This window comes from Schizosaccharomyces osmophilus, chromosome 1 (genome assembly GCF_027921745.1).
Source record: "Schizosaccharomyces osmophilus chromosome 1, complete sequence".
NCBI classification, from domain to species: domain Eukaryota; kingdom Fungi; phylum Ascomycota; class Schizosaccharomycetes; order Schizosaccharomycetales; family Schizosaccharomycetaceae; genus Schizosaccharomyces; species Schizosaccharomyces osmophilus.
Window position 1 is genome coordinate 3,368,865 of NC_079238.1, and position 22,837 is coordinate 3,391,701.

Here is a 22,837-nt window from a genome sequence, read left to right on the forward strand (position 1 = left end):
TCTACAATACTATAATTTTAAGCTTCGCATCATTGCCCACAGTTACTCTCTAATATTTAAAATTTAACAAAACCTATTAGCTTCATTCATCGTACATTTAATGTTACTCAGGATGTAGTCTATTGCTTTTCGAGTTCTTGAGGAGTCTTCGCAGAGGTTATTTGCAAAGCATGTAGTCCGTTTTCAAACTCATCTTTTAAAGATGAGTAAACCAGGCGATGTCGTGCGACCCTTGTTAGCCCTGTAAATTTTGGCGATATTATGTTCAATCGAAAGTGTGTTTCGTTTTTTTCTTCTAAACCTTTCATCGCCGCATGATGGGCGTGTTTGTAACTGTCGTTATACAACTCAATATTTCTGGCCTCTAATTCCTTACTTAAGGTGTTAAAAATTCGATCATGTCTGGACATGTTGTGAAGAAGCCGTTTGATCATAAAATTAATTTTAATAATCTATTTCCTTAATAAAATTTATAAGGAACGTTATTTTATAAAACCTCAAAGGTTAAACAATCGTTATCTCTCAAACACACTTTTATTCTTAGAAGGTATATGTACAAGGAATGTGAAGATATAAATACTAAGCTTGACAGTGACTATTCAGTACTAAATAAAGAAACCACATAATTTATTAATTTTATAGTTTTACTACTTGTACAAGACATTCAATTAAGTCATAATAAGTGACTTTTCAATGCTTTTTCAAAAACTACTGAATAAGGTCTCTTGGCTTGATAGATAGCTTTTGCAAAACATAGCCATCATTAACTAAAAATTTTGTAGTCTATTCAGACAAAGATATCGTTTCGAAAAAAGGGATTCTTCATTAAGTTAACTAGTATACAGTGATAAATTATCGTAGTCCATTTGGTTTTATGTCATGTCAATATCCATTTCTTCATCATGTTTTTCGTTTTCAACAGTCTTCATTTTAGAACTTTTTCTTTGATGATCTTGCAAATCTCCAAAACTCCACCAAGATATACCTTCCTGATCAGCGGAAGTGAACGGTTGAGCCATACTTCTCAAGAATTTTTTAGCTAATGCAACAGACATATCAGTGCTTAAATTCGTAGCACCCTCAGTTATGTACTGCTGAATCCACTTGGGCAACTTTGTTCGCTTGTCGGACCGACCATAACGCTTGTCAGCAAGAACCATAATACCATGATCGTCTTTACCACGTAGTACACGCCCTAGACACTGAGCAGCATGTCGCATGGCGTCGAACGTCAAGAAATCTGCTTCCCGAATTTGATAAGTGTCCCTTAAAAATTCTAAACGGGCTTTTAAAATCCTACTTTCTGTGTACTGGTAAGGGATCCCAAACATAATGACGGCTCTTCCGTAATGATGGTCAAAATCAACTCCCTCCGAAACCTTTCCTCGAGCGACAGAAAGCAACACTGCACCACGACCATTACTGCATGCAGCACGGTAAGTCTCCAAAGCCAAAGTTGTTTCATGCGGATCCGGGGTTTCTACTAAAATCAACTTATATTTCCACACTTCGTCTAAAATACCCATGCTTTGCCAACTAGACACGATACTTTCCAAATATAAATAACTGGGAAAAAATGCGACTAATCCATCGGGAACAATTTTGGAATACTCGATCAATATGTTACCGTAATTCCTAACAACACTTGGATCATTACGAGCTTCAAACTTGGAAGATATGGAAACTTGATCACCGCCTCTAGTTATAACCATTGGTAGAAAACAGTTCCTTGCCAAAGACATGCCATAAGATTCCTGAATAACGGAGTTAAATTGAAGCATTTTTGGATACATGTCAAGAGGTGAAAGCGTACCACTTGTGATGACTACAGAACGGAATCTGTCAAATACGGGCTTGATCGCAATAGCGGCATCTAAACAGGAGAAATGAAGAATTGGGTTGGGAACAGTAGCATTTTCCGTTTCGAAAGGCTCTAAAATTAAGACAAACCCGCGTTCATAGGTAGATACAAGAGTAGCAAAGGTTGCAACTTGCTGTAAGGATTGAAAATCGTCAACAGCGGCAATTTGCAAGGCACGGACAAGACTGTTCAATCGTTCGGCGCAAAATCGAAGCGGCTTTGCATCAATAAATGTCAGATCTTTTACGTGCTGCAAGAAGGAAGTGGGGGTTTCAGCAATTACATGAAGAACTTTCATACGAGTTTTCAAATATTCGACGAATCTTTTTAAAAAAGCAACGAAATGTTCAGCACGACGGATATTACCAGGAACAGCTTCCTGTAATATGTCTTCGGGTAAGACGGGGTTTGTCATAAACTGCTCCTCAGCCGAAGCAGTATTAGCACCTTGAAGACCGCTTACAAGCTTTTGGTATTCATCCTGAAGCTTTTTTGCGTCAGATTGCTTAACCTCGTTTACCTTTTGTTCAAGAGCTTGGACACCGCGGGTAGCTTTTCGCAAAGAAGAATCTGTCAAGTCGATACTAAGAGATTCAATACATACGTTATCGATGTTATGAGCCTCGTCGAAGACGACAATGCAGTCTTTACTAAGTTCTTTGGAAACTCGTTCAGCAATTTTTGGATCCAATAAATAGTGATAGGAATAGATAATAACATTGCAAAATGGAAGCATTCGACGAACGGTGAAATAAGGACAGCGAACATGCTTTGTGCCATATTCTGTAATATCATCGAGAGTCCAAACGCCATTTGGCACCAAACTATGAGGTTCCAAGTCCTCTAAGTTTTCATGGAAATCACATAGCTGTACATCCATGCCAGCTTGCTTTTGCTCCTTGACAAAACCGGCAGTCATTGATCGGCAGCGGGCGTCAACAACGTTTCCGTTCTTTTCGCGACGAACAGAAGGATGCAGACATAAATTTTTCCGACTGGACAAGCCAAGACCAAGAAATGGTTCTTCGTAGCCAAGCTGAGAAGTACGATATTGCATGAGGCGTTTCAATTCTGCCAAAGCTTTGTCAATTTCCGACATGGTACGGGAGCAATAAATAAGTTTCCGATGCTCGGGATAATGGGATTGGTAAGAAATAATCAAAGATAACAAGGAAATTGTCTTTCCGGTTCCTGAAGGCATCTCTAGTAAAGCAGCACCACCAGCGTCTAGAGAGTGCTTTAGATCGCACATATACTGGTACTGTTCAGGGTATATACGGGGATAGGGAAAGAGCACAGGAAGGTCATCGATATAAAACTTCATTGTGAGATTGGACGGAGAGACAAAAAGGAAATCAAGAAAAGAAAGGGAGACGCCGAGTTTATATGAAATTGGATTCGGATTTGTTGAGCAAGCTGTGATTTAGAATACGAATGCAGCGACACAAAAAGTTGGTGTCAGATTTGAGAAATGTATTAGAAACCGTCTATTTACAAGGGAAACGAGAAAAGAAATTAGACAAAGGCCAAAAAGAAAACGAAAGGGATTTTTTATTTACGAACAAAAAGGAAAGAAAAGAAAAACAAAAAATCGAAAGACTTTGGCAAACGTTTTGAATGCAGAAATGAGGAATGGATAGCTTGTCTCCCCTGCTCTTCCTCGAGCAAAAGTACACAGGTTGGATGGAGTAGTAGTGGCAGCAAGGATGTAGGATGGGGGTTTCGTTGATCTCAAGAGGTTGGCTTCCCTGCACTAGGAGGACTCGGTGGGGGTGAGGTTGGATAGGTACATATCATATCAAGAGGGAAAAGACTAGTAGGGCGTCCCCCACAAAACAATTCTCATGTGGGGGATGTAGTAGGCTTAAATGTTGAAAGAAGAAAGAAATGAAAAAAGAGGGAAAAAAATCACCCAAATCTGAACCTGCCAGATGAAAAAGGAGATTTGGAAAATTGAAAATCAAAGGGAAGCAAACCGTCGCATAAGTCATCTACCACATCACTTGACAGCATCATCTTTTTATCATTGAGCAATGGTCTAAGCACTAAAACACCAACCAGGGTTTGGTAATATCGGAGAAGGATTTTTAAGACGAGCGAAAACAAAGACTACAGCCGGTGATCAACAGACTATAGTTGGATGATGGAAACAAGGAAGAATGAATAAAAAGGGGAAATTTAAATTAAAAGAGGGCTAGCATAATAAAGAATAAAGAATAAAAAATAAAAAATTAAAATTAAAATTTAAGAATAAATAAAAAAAACCTTTCCTGTAGCAAGAATCCATAAAAGTTTCATTGTTTACATTTCAAGAAAATGATGGCATCATCATGTACGAAAGAAAAAAAAAACAAACGACTTTTAGTCATGATTGCAGAAGAAGAAAAACTACGCCAAGAGATTGGCTTTGTAGCTTATGATTTCATTTGATGAATATTAGATGGAAACCATCATCGAACCATGCTCAACAATGGGACGGGAGATGCAGCTTTTTTTTTTTTTTTTTTTTTGTTTGTGGCTCGGATCTCGATTTCAACAGTTGGTAATTTCGATAGGATAAAGAAGTCAGTCCCATGGATGGGTACTTAACTACTCGGTGATTGAAGTTAATACTACGTACGAAGGCAATTTTCAAAGCGAATAATAGACCATAGTCATGGCAGACACACAAAGGAGGACAACACCATCCACACAAAGCAAAGCAAGCTAGACACAGTAACCGGGTTTTTTTTTTTTTTTTTTTGTATTTTTCCTTTTTTGTCTTTTAGTATCTGAAGGAACCATGTTTGGATGGGCGTGACGAGGATTTGCTTACAAATTCAACAAAAGAATCATGACATTTCTAGATCCAGCGATCCAGCACTGAAACATGAATGCTAAAAAAAAAAAAAAAGAAAAATTAGAAAAAAAAAAAAGAAAAATTAGAAAAAAAAAAAAGAAAAGAAAAAATTAGATCATCATGGGAATCAACGGTTTGTCCCTACAAGCCAACCTAACATTTCCTTGATTTGTATCTCCCTGTTGGATTGTTTACAAACAACAGCCACTGCGCGCTCTCTACCGTTACCATATCATGAGTTTTAGAACAGATGGGCGCAAAACAAATGAGAAATCTTTTCGGTTGGAAGAAAAATACAAGGCAATAGGAATAAAAGTAGAAAACAATAGAGATTTCATGAATCTACATATAGAACAAGTTTTACAAAAGAATAAAATTGAATTAAATGGAATGCAAAAAAATATAAATATAAATATAAATAAAAAACCCATTCTGAACCATGATTCAAATGAACCCCAACAACAAACCAAAACAAGGTGACACAAAACAAGGCTTGCTCATAGTCTCGCTCTTGTCTACACGTTCGAGGCTAAAAGAACGGACCAAAAAGACCAAAAAGACCAAAAAAAAAAAAAAAAGTTCTTCCGGCCTAACGACAGTAAAAGCCTTGTAACTGCGATCCAACAGTCAACCAACACAAAACGCAAAAGGGATTGGCATCAAGTTCCAGTAACGCGACTGGAATCGACGTCGTCAACCTCACGTAAATCATGCCCGGTAATTACTACGGTCCCCGGTAGCATCACTTTTTTGAGGTCCTGGATTATCAAACAAAACATTATACGTCGAGAGGCAAAATCATTCAACTATGTCTTTTTCTATCGGATTTTTCAAACTACTTTAAAGCATCTACCTGTTTCCTTTGAAAGTAAACTATTTCTTTGCTTTCTCTTATTTCTTTTTCTTGCTTATTCGAACCCTTTCGGTTTTCCTTTTATTCTTCTACATCAATTCTATTTATTTATTTATTTTAAGATTTAGATTTAGAAAGGAAGAATCGTCGGCTTTTTCCTCTGTCCCATTTCCATTGGATTTGTCGACACACCCTTTTTGCTTTGTTTCTACCTTCTTCTCCTCTCTTTCTTTTTTACTTTTTTTTTGTTTATTTTTCCCTTCAACTTACTTGCGGGCTTGTATATCCATCCCATCCCGCCTCCTTTGATTTCGATTCTCTTCGCAGGCTTTGATAAAATTTTATGTAGTGTGATTGTTTTTCCATCGCAAATTGACTCCATTCCATCATAGAAAAGCCACCGAAATCTCGAACTTATTTTTGTCTTTTTTCTTTTTTTCTTTATTCCTTTCGGCTTTTGAATCCACTTTCCGCTGTTGATTTTATTGTCCTATTTTACGAAACCTTCCGAGCTGTTTACCGGAAATTTCCTACTCCATTTCAGTTTTTTTCTTTCTCCTCTACGTTTAAGAAACTTGCTGGAAAGGTAAAATTAAGTTTTCAAACGGTACTCTCTTGTTGCTTCCTGTTTTCAAAACTTTCTTTTGTTGGAAAGCAGTCCTTTCTTGGCCTTTGGAAGCCACCGTATAGACCCGTTTGTACTTTTTCTGTTATCGAACATTTCCTTTCTTCTTTTTTCTTGAAAACTTGAAAACCAAAAACCTTGTAAACTTTTTGTTTTTTTTTTCTACAAGGTTTGTTTCAGCACCTTTTTTTTTCGCTGAACCTCTTCTTGTTTGTTTTCTTTTTTGCTTCCTGTTTGAAGCTTTCTTTCTCCTCTGCACTTAAAAGTGTTTACGTACTGCGGCTTCGTTGGCTTCTTTCCTTTCCTACGTAGTTTTACAGTCGTACTTTGACCTTGCACGTTCTGGAAACATTCGTGCTTGGATTCCTTTTTTTCGCTTCCTTTCGCCCAGTGTTTAGCAGTTTTTGCAAATTGCTCTTTTTTTTTTGTTTACCGTTTTTCGCTTTATTTCTCGGTTTCGTCCCAAAGTCGTTGTCACATGTTTATTTAGCTGTTTGTTTTTACCTTTTCCCGTATCTTTACTGTTTTTTTGACGTTTTCTTTTCTACTCCATTCCTCGTTTGTCACTTGCTACTTGTTTCTAGCCTAGTGTTGAGAATATGAATGCCTACAAACGTCGTAGGAATCAGGCTCCCGATTGGCAGTCTTATTATAAAAATGGCGTTCCTCAAGAAGTCATCGTGATCGAGGATTCTGCTTCTCCTCGTCTTTCTCCTGCCTTGCCTGCTTACCCCTCTCACCCAATACAACGCTGCTTTGCTCCCGCTGCTCCTCCTTCTATGTCTTCTCCATCCATGAATGCTCCCCTTTTACAGCCTTATCCTTTCCAAAATCATCTTCCCTCTGACTCCCGTTCTTCCCGTCCTCTTTCGAATGCCTCTTCTCACCTTTCTCATCCGTATAATCCTTGGCTAGATTACAATGCTGCCCTTCCACATCCCTATACTACGGCCGCTCCACAACCTCCTCCAGCCCCTTCATCTGCCTTTCTTGTTTCCTCTTCCAACGCTATCCCATCTTATCCTCATCCTCCTTATGTTCCGCTCTCTAATATGCCGCTTCGTCCCCCTGCGCAGCATCAGGCACCTTCTGCTCCTCAACTTTTGAGGCCTCCTGTTTCTGCTGTCCATTCCCCTGCTCCTCCTTCTGTTAACCAGCCTTTCCCCGTTTCTCCTTCGCAACCAGTATTGCCCCGGATTTCTTTAAATTCGTCAAATGCTTCCTACCCAAAAATGCAGCTTCCTCCCGTGCAGCACCACCATAAAGAAAATCAATATGATTTGCCCGCTTCCTACCCTTCATTCTTTCCTTCTCATGTCTCCCCCCATCAAAACAATGGTCAGATCCTTCCTGCTAATCCCGTAAATCAAAAGCCTAAGGAGCAAGTCAATTACTCTTCCATTCCTAATTCTGCTTCGACGGCACAGGCTGCCATTCCTCTTTCTCCGACTTTAGCCGTCTGGTTACCCATGACTCAAACTAATTTTCAACCTCCTCCAACTTATACCTATCAGCCCTCTAATGTTACAAACGATTCTATGGTCGTCCCTGATCCTCCTCCGCCTGCAAAACCACCTCAGCCTAAAAAGCGGAAGCGTAATACCAACTCAACGAAAAAAGTCAATTGTGTCAATGTTCCCTTAGTAGCTGATAAGTTGAACCTAAATTCTTCCGTTTATGATGATGATGATGGTCATTATAAAGTAATTCCAAATACCAACTTTGCGGAAAGATATACGGTCATTCGGCTATTGGGTCATGGTACTTTTGGGAAAGTAATCCAGTGTTATGACCAGGTTCAGGGTAGACATGTTGCTATTAAGGTAACTCGAGCAATTCCAAAGTATAGGGAGGCAAGTCTTATTGAACTTCGTGTTCTTCAAACAATCTCTCAAAATGACCCTACAAACGAGAATAAATGTATTGAGCTGAAAGACTATTTTGATTACCGGAAACATATCTGCATCGTTACTGATCTTTTTGGTTGGAGTGTTTTTGATTTCCTAAAAAACAATAATTACATACCGTTCTCATTATTTCATATTCAGTCTTTGGCCCATCAACTATTCAAGAGTGTGGCTTTTTTACATGAAATAGGTTTGGTACACACAGATTTGAAACCGGAAAATGTTTTGTTGGTTTCGAATGCATCTAAGAATGTCCGTTTGCCATATCGGAATTACTCTCAAAAGATTCTTAATAATACCGAAATTCGGTTGATCGATTTTGGCAGTGCTACTTTTGAGGATGAATATCATTCTAGCGTGGTAAGTACACGACATTATAGAGCACCTGAAATTATTCTTGGTGTAGGATGGTCCTATCCATGTGATATTTGGAGTTTAGGCTGTATTATAGTTGAACTTTTTACTGGACAAGCTTTGTTTCAAACTCATGAGGATAATGAGCATTTGGCTATGATGGAAAAGGTTATCGGTCCTTTCAGCTATGACTCTATTTCTAGGGGAAGTCGTTCAACACAAAAGTTTTTCAGGACAAACGGATCCATAAAGTACCCCATGTCTAATACACCAAAAAAAAGTATTGCCTATGTAGAGTCATTACAAAGTTTGGATCAGTTATTTTCCAGTACTACCTCGTCAGGTATAACTCTACTTTTGGATCTTTTAAGGAAAATATTTGTTTATGACCCCGCAAAACGGATTACTGCAAAGGAGGCTCTGTGGCATCCATTTTTTAGTAATGCTTTACCTCCTAATTTTTAATTTGAAATTGGAATCTTTTCTGGTCCATAGGAGTCATTCTTTTACCGTTCGTATATATAATGATCATCACAGGATAGTAAAACACATACCAGATTGTGTTTTTTACTATTTATTTACCCGCTTGTATTTTATTCAATGTAAAAACATTTTAATGAACACTATCGACAATTTATATAACTAATAGATTATGATTATGGTTGAAAGCTATAAATAAAACTCTCGTTTTTTACTACATTACCGTGCGTAACGACTTTTGATCTAATTTGCATGCTATCCTCCCAAAAGAAAAAAAGAGTTGTTATTAAATCTTAAGACTTAATAGACTTTATAGACTTAAATCGTTTACAGGACATTTTCAGCTCGTAAACCTCTTGCTTCATGATATTCGTTTTTTACCCTTTTAACAGTCAGTGACACCATCATCGGTAAATAAATGGGCCAAAGGCTCTATATAATTCCTAAATTTTGGAATTTCATACGCTTTAAAGCACATGCCATCAAATGCCAAAGCAACATTTAGTTGTTGATCGGTGAGATTCACTTCAGGCAACTTTGGATATCTTTGGCTAAAATGTGTTAAAATGATGCTTTTTGCATTCATACGTTGGCCAACTCTTAAAGCTTCACTATAGGTAGAATGTTGTTTCCGTACAGCTATCTCCTGCATAGAATCCTCCAATGTAGCTTCATGAATAACAACAGTAGCACCTGTTCCTATTTCGATAAATTCTTCTGAAGGTCTGGTATCTCCAGAGTAAGCAATTTTCCATCCCTCATTACCTGTAAATTGCGTGCAATACGAAAATGGGCAGTGCACTGCTGCAACGGTTTCAAAGGAAGCGAAGTCAAGTTCCTGTAAAAGCATTCGATACTTGATTTGATCGGCATCCGTTAAAGATCTGTCTCGTCGGACAGCACTATTGGAAAGAAATACTATTCTGGACAGGTCCAGCTTGTCTAGTTTGGAATAATCTTCTAACCATGATTCAAATTGAGGGGGACCACATAAAAATAACTTAGAAGAAGTACTTGATATCGAAAACCAGAGCTTTAGGACTCCAATTACACCAGCGTGATGGTCAGCATGCATATGAGAGATATAAATCCACTTCAATGATGAAATCTCATCATTTAGACTATCACCATATTGTCTTGCTAGTCTTCCGAGAGTACCTTCACCACAGTCAAGTAAAATATTGTTCGTAGAACTGACAACCTTGGCAGAATCATTGTCCCGGCCTGATGTTCTTTTGGGAATTTTAACGAAATTGGAAGAAACGTTTCTGTATAATGAAGGCATTGCTGAGCCAGTGCCCAAAGTACAAAACTGTATTTCAGAGCCTGCAAAATCTTTTGGAAGATTAAGAGAGCTATTCAAGAGTTGAGATTTTGTAACCAAACCCTTATAATCTGGTTTTTCTTCAGAAATGTTATTTCTTAGCTGCGACACATCCATTCCAGCTTCTGGGTACTCTATCCCGGGGTTTTTTCCAAACATAAATTTCATCTTTGGACATGCAATAACAAACCCATCTCTCTTTAAACTATCCAAGTTTCCTTGATGACAGTTTTTACCGAGCGGAAATGAACTATCATCCAACATGTTCAAAGCTGTGATTGCAGAGGCACTCCTTGGATAATTAACTGTTTCTATTGCTTTTGTAGGTGACAAGATATTGGAAGCTTTGGTAGATAACGAAGTGATCCATTGTTTGTATTTTTGGTTATTGAAAACTTCATCCGAAACTGAGTGTATAATACAAACCGGCTCTGGAGCAGTTGACCATTGAGGCTGCTGAATTAGGTTGTCAATTAAAGATTCGTGTGTACAATGGATAAAGAAGAAAGTTGATCCTGGGACAGGAGAACCTATAACATCATCAGGGTAAACAGTTGAGCCATTATCTAAAGTTATTGATTCACCTTTAGCTAATTTTCCACAATCAACACCTTTAGTGATACCCAAAGACTTTGCTTTTTTCGCATCAAACTTTCCTGGAGAAGGATGAGACTGCACGATATAAGAGATGAAAATTTGAGGACTTTGTTCTTCCAATGGGGGAGGAGTATTATATAATGCGTTGTCGACCACAAAGGCGGTATCATTCGAAGAATGGGTAAACCAGTGAGGTGTAGAATCGGATGTAGCAGAGGTTGTGTCAGTGCTGGATAAAGCAGGACTGTCAGAGTACTTGCGTTTTCTTCCGCTTGACGGCAGAGAAATTACAACAGGTGTTACACGAATATTCTCGTCGACATATTCAGGGGCTGAAGAAGCAGTATATCCTTGGATGGTTAAATCCACATTAGTATGGTAAGTAAAGTGACGCATACAAGACATATAATAGTGTATTTCGCTTGGTCCATGAAGGGTGAAAGGGTTTTCACCCTGAGGAAGATCGCACGCATCATTCATGGATAACAGAAAACCTATGATTATTTAGCTACCGCACCGCTTGACAATCTTGAAAAACTATGCATACCTATTAGTCCACCACAAGAATCCCACCAGTCAACCTTTGAATTACTCTCGGTATTCGTTAAAGGGCCAGGGCTTGAAACCGAAGAGACTGATGAAGAGGATAAAGAAGAAGGAGATTCCAAGAGGACACGACCTCCATGACATAAAAAAACATCCTTTATTTTTGAGAGCTTCAATTGCTGCGATAGAATGGCTCTCTGGCATCCTTCGCCTATGCTTCCAAAAATATATCGCTTAGAATCAAAAAACAGATGAACGCAAGGAATAACTGAAGTATCTCGCGAGTTCACAGTTAAAAACTGGAGGTGAAAGTTTTTTGTTGCACGAAAGGTCGGATTTTTAGACATTATAAAACTGCAAAGGAATATAAGAAATATACAAACCAATATGTACCCGACGTAACAAAAAAAAGCCTTTTTTCTATATATTTATGGAGAAACCTGAATCTATCACTGTAGAACAATGTACACTTCACCAGCTGCCCAATCTCTAACTATGAGACAGATATTTTAATTTTAGTAGACGTTAGTATCCAAGCAATGCAGTTTTGATCTCCTTAGCCTGAATATCTTACGCATGCATTTATGGACTATAGAAATAAAGGTATATAGCAAAATGTCTAGGATTGTGAAACAATGAGAATGTGCTTTTTTTATGTTAGTGGTAGCGAAATATTTAAGTTCGCTACAGGGCAGAAAAATAAAATGGAAGATTACTTATACGCGTAAACAAAAGAAACATGGTATAAAAAAAAATAATAATGACACGTTCAATTTTTCTATAGTAAACGATTCATTAATTCATTAAATTAAGAAAAAAATAAAGGAGAAGTTTTCAAATTAATAATACTTACCAATACAATCTGTAAAAACTAAAATTGCAGTTACCGAAAAGAACGATGAAGGCACCAAATTCATGTAAATGAGAGTTTGAAGGGTACTTATTTTTTTATATTTGATTAAACTATATTTTAAAACCGTATTGAATTGGATACCTGAGATTCCCTTACAGCTATGGTGCTTTCTATGTTTTATTTACATTGTATTATAGTTATGTCGATATTAAATATCTTCCAGACACTCAACCATAATACGATGTCATAGTGTCTTTGGCAATTTATGCTAACAACTATCCATATCTAGAATCGAAGTTGAAAATGGGAAATGATGGTAAGATATATAAAAGGTTTTAAAGAAGGATAAATAGTTTACTAACAAAAACAGGAGGTTCCTTACCAACGCGAAATGAGTTAGTCAAAGAGCCACCAAAAACGCGTCCACTTGACATTGATTTTAAGCGTTCTTTGAAGCAATCAAAAATTACCCAGTGCTCAATAACCGGCGATCCTTTGTCACCGCCCATCGTTTCTTGTGGTCTTGGAAGGTTATACAACAAAGCGACAATATTGCAAATGCTTTTAGATCGCAGTAGCGTCCCTGAAGCACCTAATCATATTCAGTCGCTGAAAGACGTTGTCGATCTCCATGCTGAGCAAGACGAAGAAAACAAAGTATTATGGGTGTGCCCCATCACAAGACATGAAATGTCTAGCGCCTATCAATTTGCTTATATCGTCCCCTGTGGCCATGTCTTTGAAAATACTGCAGTAAAAGAATTTGGAGAAAATAATTGCTTTCAGGTTTGTGAAATGTGAGTTATTAATGTACTAACCACTTGTCAGTGTAATGCTCCTTATGAACAAGAAAATATAATCCCCATTAATCCCAGCGGTGAACAAATACAGGCATTAAGTAAACGTTTAATAATGCTTACAAAATCCGGAAAATCCCACAGTCTTAGTGTGAAGAAGGTATGTTGATTCGTTTTTGTAGTGCAGCTAATAACCTATCCAGTCATCAAAAAAGCACAAGAATCCAGAGAAAAAAAGGAAAATTTTTAATGATTCTGACGAAGTACCGTCACTTACATCTGTCGATTCAGACTCTTCATTGAGAAAAAAAAGCAAGTCTGATTTTGAAGGCAATTCAAATTCCGAGTCCGCCAGAAAAGAACGGATTAAGGCATAATATCTTCATTTTTTATTCACTTGCATATACCTATTACAAACTGTATTTATTTCATTTAATGTATATACTACTTGGAAACTGAGGATAAATCACCAATACATTCCGTTGACGCATTTGTAACAATTCTTGGATTTGAGATTACTACGTAACACTTCCAAATGGTGACCGAAAAGCCTCCCTCCAAAAAAACAAACAAACAAAAAAGCTTGATATTCCGCAGGTGAAAAATTAAAGTTTTATATAAGCACAGCATGTACTCGTCTGCTGTCTTACTAGCAAGAGAAATTATAAACATAATAACATCAATCAATTATATAGCAGAAAAGACCGTATTGAAGAAAAGATTTGTAAAACGAAAGCCATACACTAAATCACAAGCGCTTAAAGGTATTACCATTAAGCGGTCTACTTCGTTTTCTTTGGATTTTTTCTTTGTTCAATATCCATACCGACAAGTGCGTTAGAGGCGTTGACAAGTTGGACGACATTGATCAATTGCTTGGCAAAACAGATGGGCCCACAAAGCACCGTCAAAAGGGTAGGATAAGAAAGTGGTAAGTAGCCAGTTGAATAGACAAAAGTAGGTACACGGACGAAACCTAATTTGGGAGGAGAAGCTGGCGTGAATGAAAGCAAGTAAAGTGCGACAAAAAACATTTCGTTTGCGGCGCAAAAAACGAAAAGAACGTTGTTGTTACTATAATACATGCGTAACAACCAAGAATGTTTGTTTGTCATTGATTTATGAGATTTGGCACCTTGATGGATTGTGCTATACATGTGCATGTAATGACTGGCAAGGTCCAAACTTACAAGCAACTGAAAGATAATAGCATACTTCGGATACGCAGCACAAAGGAAACAGAGCAAACATGAAGTTGCGCATCTGTCAGTGACCATGTCTAGGATGGCACCAAAATTAGTAGACTGATTCAGCTTGCGGGCTGTCCAACCATCAAAGGCATCTAATAAACTAGAAAATAAATACAGAATCGTGCAATAATTTGGGTGCCATGACATGAAACACAACGAAATCAAAACCAAAAAAACTCTAGTAAATCCTAATAAAGTTAGAATGAATCTTTAAAAACGTCAATCTTAAAGGTGCTTGAAAAAAGGGCGATACGTGGTAAACCGAGACTGTCATTAAAATGTTTTTGTTCAATGTACAGCGTATAGCATAAAAAGGCTATTAGCAAACACCAAACAAAAGGCAAGCATAAGATAGAAAAGTATCGGAGAAAAAAAGTTTTGATCGAAGGATTGTAGGAAACTGCATTATAGTTTGTCCGAGCAAACATTGACTGGCTTATAATCGGAATCCGTATACTATGTTTCTAAAGAAAGCGCAACCTCAATTTTGTGAAGCTCCTTCTTTTCTGTAGAAAACTCGTAGTATGCTATCCTAAAAGTCCTTAAGATTGTCTTGATACGAATCAATCGCAGGATAGCTCATTTATTAAGGGTTGTTTACATAAATCCAACTTATATCCAGTAATAAAAAAGCAATGCTCAGGTCATTACCTATACCGGTAGCACACTTTGGTAAAACTCTTGGAGTCGAATCGCCGGTTATTGTTGTTTTTTGTGATCAAACCATACTCTTATCCCCATAACTTCTTACTAAATCAAACCAACTTTCAGGACATTTCCTATATCCAATTTCCTCAAACAAACAACTTGACATTGAATCAAAAGCATCTTCCTCGTTTCTTAAACACGCCCTTAAGATGTGACGACAACTAACATATAGATATTTCAGGAAACTTACCAATTAGATTGGGAGCAAACAAATAGACATTGGGATCCTTTTCTACTTTTTCTACCATGATTATAAGGTGAGTGTCTGGCTAAGGTGAAATGCGAAATCCGCGGCTGAAACCCACGGGTTTTAGCACCAACATGGGAACACTCAAATAAGGAGAATGGTAATATCCGCAATAAAGTATTTACTGTAATGTTGGTATTTCAGTAATGCGTTTACGAAACCATTGAATATTTCTGCGTGCTACTCTTTACCCTCGCTATTATGCATTTATAGCTTTTGAGAAGATGAGTGCCGTCACCAAACGAAATAGCTTTCGGTATTGTTTGAAAGGCCAAGGGAAAGGCCAAAAGAAAGTTACTTACTTGAATCATTGATTTGTTAAAAATAAGGATTCTTTGAATATTTCTATACCCTTACTTAGGAGCTCTAGTATCTTAGCCCTTAAAACAGCGTAGATTGTTTCATTCTTTTACCTAAAATTATACCCTAAAATTCATCATAAGTAAGTTATTTAGAAAAAAAGTGGACCTTGCTTAGCTTTCTTGCTTCAATGTGTGGAAAAGAAATATGGGATTCTCTTTCTCAAGTTGAACATTTGTCAGATGGGACTATAAGTGAGGTGTATGTAGGGGTGAATAAAAGAAACAACATTGCGTACGTTGTAAAGATTCAAGAAACTAGGTTTAAACGTCCACCACATGATGCGATACGCGGAAGAAATATCTTGAAGGATTTAAAGCATCCACACATTCAGCGTCTGCTTGGGTCATTTTCCGAGCCTTCTACTTCCTGTTTACATTTGATTACGGAATACAAGCCCTTTGTGCTTTCTGAAATTTCAAACAAATTGCCCAAAAATGTTAAAATTAACATCGTTTCTCAGCTCGCTGATGCACTTCAGTACCTCGAGAACAATGGAATTTTACACAGGGATATACACCCAAATAATGTTTTGCTAGCTTCTGAAGAAGGACCAGCTTATCTCACAGATTTCAGCATTGCCTGGTCAGAAGAGTATCCTGGCGACGAAAAGGAAGAACTAATATCCCAGGTAAGCAAGGCTAGCAGTAGTATATGCTATGCTTTATCTGCAAATTAAATTGACATTTTCTAACGATATATTTTCAATGATTAGATCGGAACTGGTCACTATAGAGCAATCGAAACTTTGTTTGGCTGCCGAACATATCGGCATGAAGTGGATCGCTGGTCTTTCGGCGTTCTTATTGCAGAGCTATTCGCAGACGCTCCTCTATTTGATGACGGAAGTTCGGAGGGTTGGCCTAGTGAGTTACGACTTATCAGTAATATATTTCAAACACTTGGCACTCCGAATGTTGAGATGTGGCCGGTACGATGAAATGTCATTTTCAACTTCTATTTAGTGATACTAACTTTATTTTTTAATTTTTAGGAGCTTGCAAATTGCCCTGATTGGAATAAATTCATCTTTCACGAATATCCACCAAAGCCATGGGAAAATATTTTGCCGAATACTGATTCAACTGTCCGTAAAGTGGTTTCTAAGCTTGTTAACTATCCAAATCGAGCTTCTCCAGCTTATGTTATAGACAATATTCATTTTTAGTTGACTTTTCTCGAAACTAACCTCCAAGATTTTTTAAAGATGGGCTACAAAGTATACGATGAATTTCAAAGTAACTTGAATTCAAACTTGTAATTTATTAAGTTTTGTCTTGTTTTAACTATATGCCTGTTATTACCGACGATCCTTATGGACTCACCTTTAAGTATTTTACTTCCTGGTGTTTGTTTACACCACCACGATGACCTACCTATGCATACCTAATTTACCGCTAATTGCAATGCGAACATCCACAACTCTGCTATGAGTTCAATTTCTCTAAAATAAGTATCTAAAAAAGAAGGAAAAGTAAATACATATTGATATTAGTTGGACTAATCCATAAAATAATCTGTGATATTATCTAAAGTGAGGGAAAATTACTTCCAAGGCAATTTTAAGCACCTTCAAGTTAAGTATATATTATACAATGGATTTGGAAGTCGTCGAGTTCCCTCTGCATCATAAATTGGCCCTTCCATTTCGAATTGGACTCTTGTTCATTCTGGGTATGAACTGACACCATCGATGGGAGATTCTAACATTGCTTAGGTACATGGCTTTGGTCTTTTTGCTGCCATTATATTTATTATTTAAACAAACAGGATTTTGACTTTACAAATGCGAGAACTGGTGTACGGCAAGCTACAGTGCTGCCAGGTGCTACTTTTACGGATCTTCGAACTGATTTGGAGCAAGCGACTTCAAAAAATACAATAATAAAACGAATCAATTACGAAGCTGGATATTGTTTCTCCATAATTATATCCATCTCGTGGTTAATAGGCTTTTTGCTTTTCATCCTTAACACGCGCGGTGATGTTAAAGGCTTATATACCCATCCTTTGTATCCAACGATGTGGATGATCGCAACTGTTGTTTTGGTGACGATCCCTTTCCCTTGGAGATTTCGGCCAGTACAACGATCGCTTCAAAATTGTATTATACGAGTTTTTTTCCTGTTTCACGCAAATTCCTATTATCCTCACAAAGACCTTCTTTTGTCAGAAATGTTTACATCTTATGCAAAAATGTTGGGAGACTTTTACGTTTTTGGTTGTGTTTTGAAAGGTCACATAACCAAATACACACTCCGTCCTGACTTAAAATGCGATGGCACCCTTTTTGTTCCATTATTGATGACCTATCCCTTCGTCGTTGCTACACTTCAATCACTACATTATGCGATAAGGCATAGGAAGACAGCTTTAAAAATAAGCTTACTTAATGCTTTAAAGCATGCGCTGGCGTTCCCACTTATTTACTTATCTGCACTAATTCATGCCGAACGATCAAAATTTAAATTAGCTTCGAGTCATGGTTATCTTTTTTGGGCTTGGAACTTACTTGCTCTATTAAATTCTGTCTACACTTTCTGCTGGGACACATACGTTGACTGGGGTATAAACTTTCCTTTTGAAAAAGTCCCATCAAGAAGACGCCTTCCGTTTGTTGCCTATTTCTTGGCTGCTATATTAAATTTCATTCTTCGTATTACTTGGAGTTTGAAGCTTTATCCTAGATTGTATCAATATCATGATTATGAAATGGGTATGTTCTCATTCGAAATGCTGGAAGTCCTCCGAAGGAACCTCTGGCTATTGTTTCATTTAGATGCATCCCTTTAAGCGAAACTAATTGATTATTTGTTAATCGCATATCTCAATTGAAGGTTTCCCTGAAGTATTGGCTGAACTATTGCGACCCTTTTATAATATAAAAATCTTACTATAGACTTTAATTAGAAACACCTAATTCATATGCGTTACATTTTTTTTCTACATACATGTACTAAAAACATTCTTATCCAAATAAGCAGCCGTGTCTATCTAAGATTAGTCAAAAAAGAATTTAGACCATATCCGACAATTTTTATTGAAATCACATCCTTTCACGAGCTCTAGGAGCAGCTCTCAAAATTGTGTCAACACGAAGTAAAAGTTGAGCTCCCTCACTACCACTGGAAACGACGGCTTGCTTCAACTTCAAGGATTCTAAAATTCCCTTTTCGCTCATATCAGCAATTTCTCCCTTGTCCATATCAAGACCCATTGTGGTTTTACCGTCATAGTGAGCAGCCTTCAGTTGTGCTACTAGTTCACTGGAATCATAACCTGCATTATCCGCCAAAATGGTTGGAAGTTGAGTAAGAGCTTTAGCAAAAGCGGAAACCGCAATAGCACGCTTACCAGGTTCATGAGTTGCTGCCTCTTCAACAGCACGAGCCATTAGCATCTCGGCACTACCACCACCCAAGGTTACTCTAGATTCCGTAATAGTTTGCGAGAGAACGGCAAGAGCATCATGAACGGCACGTTCAGCTTCATCGAGAAGCTGGTTAGTAGCACCACGCAGGACGATGGTACATGCTTCACCGGCATCAACACCAGAGAATTTGATCATTTTGTCTTCACCGATGATAACTTCTTCAATTCGTTTACAATGACCAAGCTTGACAAGCTCAGGATGCTCAAAAGTTGAAGCAATTTCACCACCAGTCACTAACGATAGACGTTCTATACCGTCAAAGTCAGCGTGTTCAATAGACATAATTCCGGCGTCAGCAAAAAGCTGTTCAGGCCAATTATAGATGAGCTGGCGGTTGATGAAACAATTAATATTATGAGTCTTAATTCTTTCAACCTTATCCTTCATCTTCTCACGCTCAGCACGCTCTAATTCAGCAAGTTTTCCAGTGGTGTCAACGCGAAGTCTAGCGCCGAAAACTTTGACTTTGTCGGTATCCATCGGGGTGTTTGCAATGAGTATATTGGCATCCTCCATAACTTTGGGGCAGTTTACGCCTATACTTTTGTTGAGAATGAAGCCTTCATCCAAGAAAGAGTCTTCCATTTTACCACCAAGGATTTTAATGATTTGAATGTTATCCAAATTAATGTTTTGTTTCAACCGAAGAACAGCATCGACTGCTAGTTTTGCAAAGTGATTCTTACTCTGAGAAAGGATTTTTGACGATAATGTAGTTCTGGCAATATTTTCTAAATCTTTGCGAAACAACTCGGGATCCTTTGAATTGTCTACTGCAGATGCTTGGAGAGCCTCAATAGCCTTCTTAGCACCAATACGAAATCCGTCAATAATTACTTGGGGATGAATCTTAGAATTTACCAAGATTTCGGCTTGACGAAGAAGCTCAGCAGCGAAAACACAGACACTAGTAGTGCCATCACCAACCTCATCATCTTGAACCTTCGAAATATTTACTAAAACCTTCGCGGCAGCATTATCCAAAGCAATTGCTTTTAAGATGGTTGCGCCATCATTGGTAACTATAATATCTCCGGAAGTGCCAGACTGAAGAATTTTATCCTAGATTGTTAGATAAAGACGAGAAGTTCTTCATTTTATGCTAATTAAAAATCGCTTACCATTCCCTTTGGTCCCAAAGTGCTTTTTACCAAATCGCCGACTGCAATAGCGCCAACAAAGGACGACAAACGGGCGTTTTCGCCTCGTTCTTGAGTTCCTCGATCACTAAAAATTTGATGAGGATTGAAAGACTACTTTGTTAGTGTTGTTTTGATGGTCTTCTTACCATTTCGTAGCTTAACGCCTAGGTGAAACGTGTTGGTGGTGAAAGGAAAGCCGAAGAAGCCTGGTCCTAAACTCATGAAATTACCACCACCTATAGGCAACTATTAATCATACTAAGATTGTAATTTTCTACAGAATAGGAATTTTTATTAATTTAATTTCCTAATTTCTTAAATTCGTAAACTTTACGAATAGGGCCTACATTTGCTTTTTCACTTTACCAGACTATCAATGTCTTCAGCAAAAATATATTCAGGATTTTCATTTACCATATCCATATATAACAAGTAGTTAATGCAGAATGAGTTCACAAACGAATCTCAATTGAAAGCGCTGTTCAAAAGAAGCAGATTTAGTTAACCTGAGAAAGAATACCTTCCTAAGCATAGCAAGCAGATTAAAAACATCGTAAGAGAAATAGATTTTCATCAATTTGTATAAGGTAAGTTTGTAGCGAATTTACTAGCTACGAGTTGACATTATAACTTTCAATTCATGCCTCTCTCATTCGTGTGGAGTAGACAATCGCGCTGAGTATGCTTCTAAGCTATTTTAGTATGTAGATTAGATTTAGTTTTAATATATTTAAATTTTTACTTGGATTAGACGGGAAGCTGAAACGTAACTTCTGTAAGTGCAAGAATACGAACAAAGTGGGTAGCTGATTGATGCATCAAGGAAATATACTTATATAGTTTATTAATGAATACAGAAAAACACCTATTCATATAATTCTGTCATAATAATTGGATCACGTTTACAACCTGGTTCACCACTATGAGCCTGACTTCTGCCTGTTGCGATGGGTTTTGTAGTCTCACATGGAACAACAACCTTCACAACATTCTTTGGTCCCATCGATTAACGAAGATGTAAGAGAGACGAATTTTGAATTTGTAAATAGCTCTGCTTTGCTGAACGCCGATGGCATTCCAGCGAGTTTGCCTTCATTGGCATCAAGCGATCATGACGTTCAGGTTTCTTTACCAGAAATAAAAGTAAATGGGGAAAGTGTAGAACAAATGCTATCTGAGATTTTGTTGGACGATTCACCGCCTCCAGCTGGTGAGATAGTTTCGAAAGCTCGTTCAGCGAGTGAAGTCTACAAGGACAAGCTTCAAAAGGCCATGTCATCATTTGATTGTGTCCTTGCTAGACAAAAAAGGAAATATTTGATTTTTACCTGTTCTGGAAAGCCAGTGTTTAGCAACATCGCTGACGAAAACCTTGAACCATCAACTGTTGCCGCTTTGCAGGCAATTATAAGCTCCTTTGAGGTTCTTAAAGAGGACTTAACTTGCTTTGAGACCCTTTCTACAATCATCGTCGCTCATTCAGCTGGCCCTCTATATTTGGTATGTATTTCGCCATTGACGACGCTTTCACCGGATTTTATGAAAAATGAGTTGAAGCTTCTCTACCATCAGATATTAAGTACTATTACAAATAAATCTATTTCATCAATTTTGGACTCAAGACCCAACTTTGATTTACGACGTCTCATTGGAAGCAGCGAACAGTTTTTAAAGGTATTATCAAGCGACCTCGAGAATTATGAACCTTTTTCGTTTTTAAATGCTATATCTCCTCTTCCTTTACGCGTGTCTTTTCGAGATCAACTTTCTCAGTTGCTACTGAAAGAGAAACCCAAGTCCCTGATATTTGCTCTTATAGTCGTACAGGGCCGATTAGTTTGCGCTATCAAGGCAAGAAAACTCATGCTACATGCTAGTGATCTTTATTTAGTTTTCCTCTCGGTTTTTGGTACCCAGGCCTTCAATGATTCAATGGAGCATTGGGTTCCCATCTGTTTGCCCACTTTGAATCCTAACGCTTACTTTTATATGTACACTAACTTTATACATCCGGACGTCGCACTAATTTTAGCGAGTAACGAAAGTTCTAGTTTCTTTGATATGCAGGCAATGAGAAACACTGTTTTCACTCGTTTAAAAGAGAGGTGTTGGCTTCAAAAAATTGTACATGCTGCAGAGCTCGATCAAGTCTCTTTCCGAAATCCAGGGTTTCCTTGTATTTTGCATTACTTGTTTTATTCCAAAAAATATTCTCAATTCTATGGCCCAGGATACAAATTTAATGCAAAGGATAATGTTAAGTAAGTTTCATTTGCTGTTAATTACTACTTTTATGACATTAGTTCTAACTGTTTTTAGAAAACTTTATGCCGTCTACGCCAGCTTACATGATCAAGTGTATTATAAAAAGCGATCTTTGTCTATTGACGTGGAAATTCATGGAACTTTAATGCTTTTTACCTGGTCTACATCTTCATTCAATTTTTATTGTGTCGCTAATGCAAATGAGAATTTGCAAATTCCGATCGCCAATATAAACAAAATTCTTCGATGGATTCGGAGAGAAGAATCACGCTTATTTATATGTACAAATCTTTCGTTTTAATGAATACTAGTAATGAAGATAAATACTTATGGACTTTTCTTGAGCATATAAATCGGCTTTCAAAGTAAATATTTCATATACGTACACACACGTTC

At 37.6% G+C, this 22,837-nt stretch overlaps 11 protein-coding genes across 11 annotated transcripts; 5 read left to right on the forward strand and 6 right to left on the reverse strand.

Annotated features, from left to right (window-relative positions):
- Positions 1-119: 119 nt before the first annotated feature.
- On the reverse strand, positions 120-434 carry uvi31 (mitochondrial [4Fe-4S] cluster transfer protein Uvi31; the record flags this gene model as incomplete). The annotated part of the gene is made up of 1 exon (XM_056180339.1): positions 120-434. The coding sequence occupies one exon, from the start codon at positions 432-434 to the stop codon at positions 120-122; it is 315 nt and encodes a 104-aa protein (XP_056036426.1).
- A 438-nt stretch (positions 435-872) lies between these two features.
- On the reverse strand, positions 873-3,185 carry rad15 (transcription factor TFIIH complex DNA helicase (ERCC2) subunit Rad15-like; the record flags this gene model as incomplete). Its single annotated transcript, XM_056180340.1, has 1 exon — positions 873-3,185. The coding sequence occupies one exon, from the start codon at positions 3,183-3,185 to the stop codon at positions 873-875; it is 2,313 nt and encodes a 770-aa protein (XP_056036274.1).
- Positions 3,186-5,657: 2,472 nt separating this feature from the next.
- Positions 5,658-5,935, reverse strand: SOMG_01548 (uncharacterized protein; the record flags this gene model as incomplete). The annotated part of the gene is made up of 2 exons (XM_056180341.1): positions 5,658-5,782; positions 5,824-5,935. 2 exons carry the CDS (start codon positions 5,933-5,935, stop codon positions 5,658-5,660), a joined length of 237 nt encoding a protein of 78 aa, XP_056036148.1.
- Positions 5,936-6,777: 842 nt separating this feature from the next.
- lkh1 (dual specificity protein kinase Lkh1) lies at positions 6,778-8,904 on the forward strand (the record flags this gene model as incomplete). Its single annotated transcript, XM_056180342.1, has 1 exon — positions 6,778-8,904. The coding sequence occupies one exon, from the start codon at positions 6,778-6,780 to the stop codon at positions 8,902-8,904; it is 2,127 nt and encodes a 708-aa protein (XP_056036431.1).
- A 400-nt stretch (positions 8,905-9,304) lies between these two features.
- On the reverse strand, positions 9,305-11,733 carry trz1 (nuclear 3'-tRNA processing endonuclease tRNAse Z, Trz1; the record flags this gene model as incomplete). The annotated part of the gene is made up of 2 exons (XM_056180343.1): positions 9,305-11,334; positions 11,388-11,733. The coding sequence occupies 2 exons, from the start codon at positions 11,731-11,733 to the stop codon at positions 9,305-9,307; spliced, it is 2,376 nt and encodes a 791-aa protein (XP_056036078.1).
- An 809-nt stretch (positions 11,734-12,542) lies between these two features.
- Positions 12,543-13,413, forward strand: rtf2 (DNA replication termination factor Rtf2; the record flags this gene model as incomplete). Its single annotated transcript, XM_056180344.1, has 4 exons — positions 12,543-12,555; positions 12,610-13,025; positions 13,068-13,196; positions 13,240-13,413. The coding sequence occupies 4 exons, from the start codon at positions 12,543-12,545 to the stop codon at positions 13,411-13,413; spliced, it is 732 nt and encodes a 243-aa protein (XP_056036079.1).
- Positions 13,414-13,818: 405 nt separating this feature from the next.
- On the reverse strand, positions 13,819-15,242 carry pis1 (CDP-diacylglycerol--inositol 3-phosphatidyltransferase Pis1; the record flags this gene model as incomplete). Its single annotated transcript, XM_056180345.1, has 2 exons — positions 13,819-14,474; positions 15,185-15,242. 2 exons carry the CDS (start codon positions 15,240-15,242, stop codon positions 13,819-13,821), a joined length of 714 nt encoding a protein of 237 aa, XP_056036080.1.
- A 489-nt stretch (positions 15,243-15,731) lies between these two features.
- On the forward strand, positions 15,732-16,769 carry csk1 (cyclin-dependent kinase activating kinase Csk1; the record flags this gene model as incomplete). Its single annotated transcript, XM_056180346.1, has 3 exons — positions 15,732-16,232; positions 16,317-16,532; positions 16,596-16,769. The coding sequence occupies 3 exons, from the start codon at positions 15,732-15,734 to the stop codon at positions 16,767-16,769; spliced, it is 891 nt and encodes a 296-aa protein (XP_056036081.1).
- A 427-nt stretch (positions 16,770-17,196) lies between these two features.
- Positions 17,197-18,394, forward strand: erd101 (Erd1-like protein; the record flags this gene model as incomplete). Its single annotated transcript, XM_056180347.1, has 2 exons — positions 17,197-17,275; positions 17,319-18,394. The coding sequence occupies 2 exons, from the start codon at positions 17,197-17,199 to the stop codon at positions 18,392-18,394; spliced, it is 1,155 nt and encodes a 384-aa protein (XP_056035297.1).
- Positions 18,395-18,647: 253 nt separating this feature from the next.
- Positions 18,648-20,599, reverse strand: cct2 (chaperonin-containing T-complex beta subunit Cct2; the record flags this gene model as incomplete). Its single annotated transcript, XM_056180348.1, has 3 exons — positions 18,648-20,096; positions 20,156-20,287; positions 20,543-20,599. 3 exons carry the CDS (start codon positions 20,597-20,599, stop codon positions 18,648-18,650), a joined length of 1,638 nt encoding a protein of 545 aa, XP_056036075.1.
- Positions 20,600-21,142: 543 nt separating this feature from the next.
- Positions 21,143-22,742, forward strand: aut12 (autophagy associated protein Aut12; the record flags this gene model as incomplete). Its single annotated transcript, XM_056180349.1, has 2 exons — positions 21,143-22,437; positions 22,496-22,742. The coding sequence occupies 2 exons, from the start codon at positions 21,143-21,145 to the stop codon at positions 22,740-22,742; spliced, it is 1,542 nt and encodes a 513-aa protein (XP_056035313.1).
- Between the last annotated feature and the right edge of the window lie 95 nt (positions 22,743-22,837).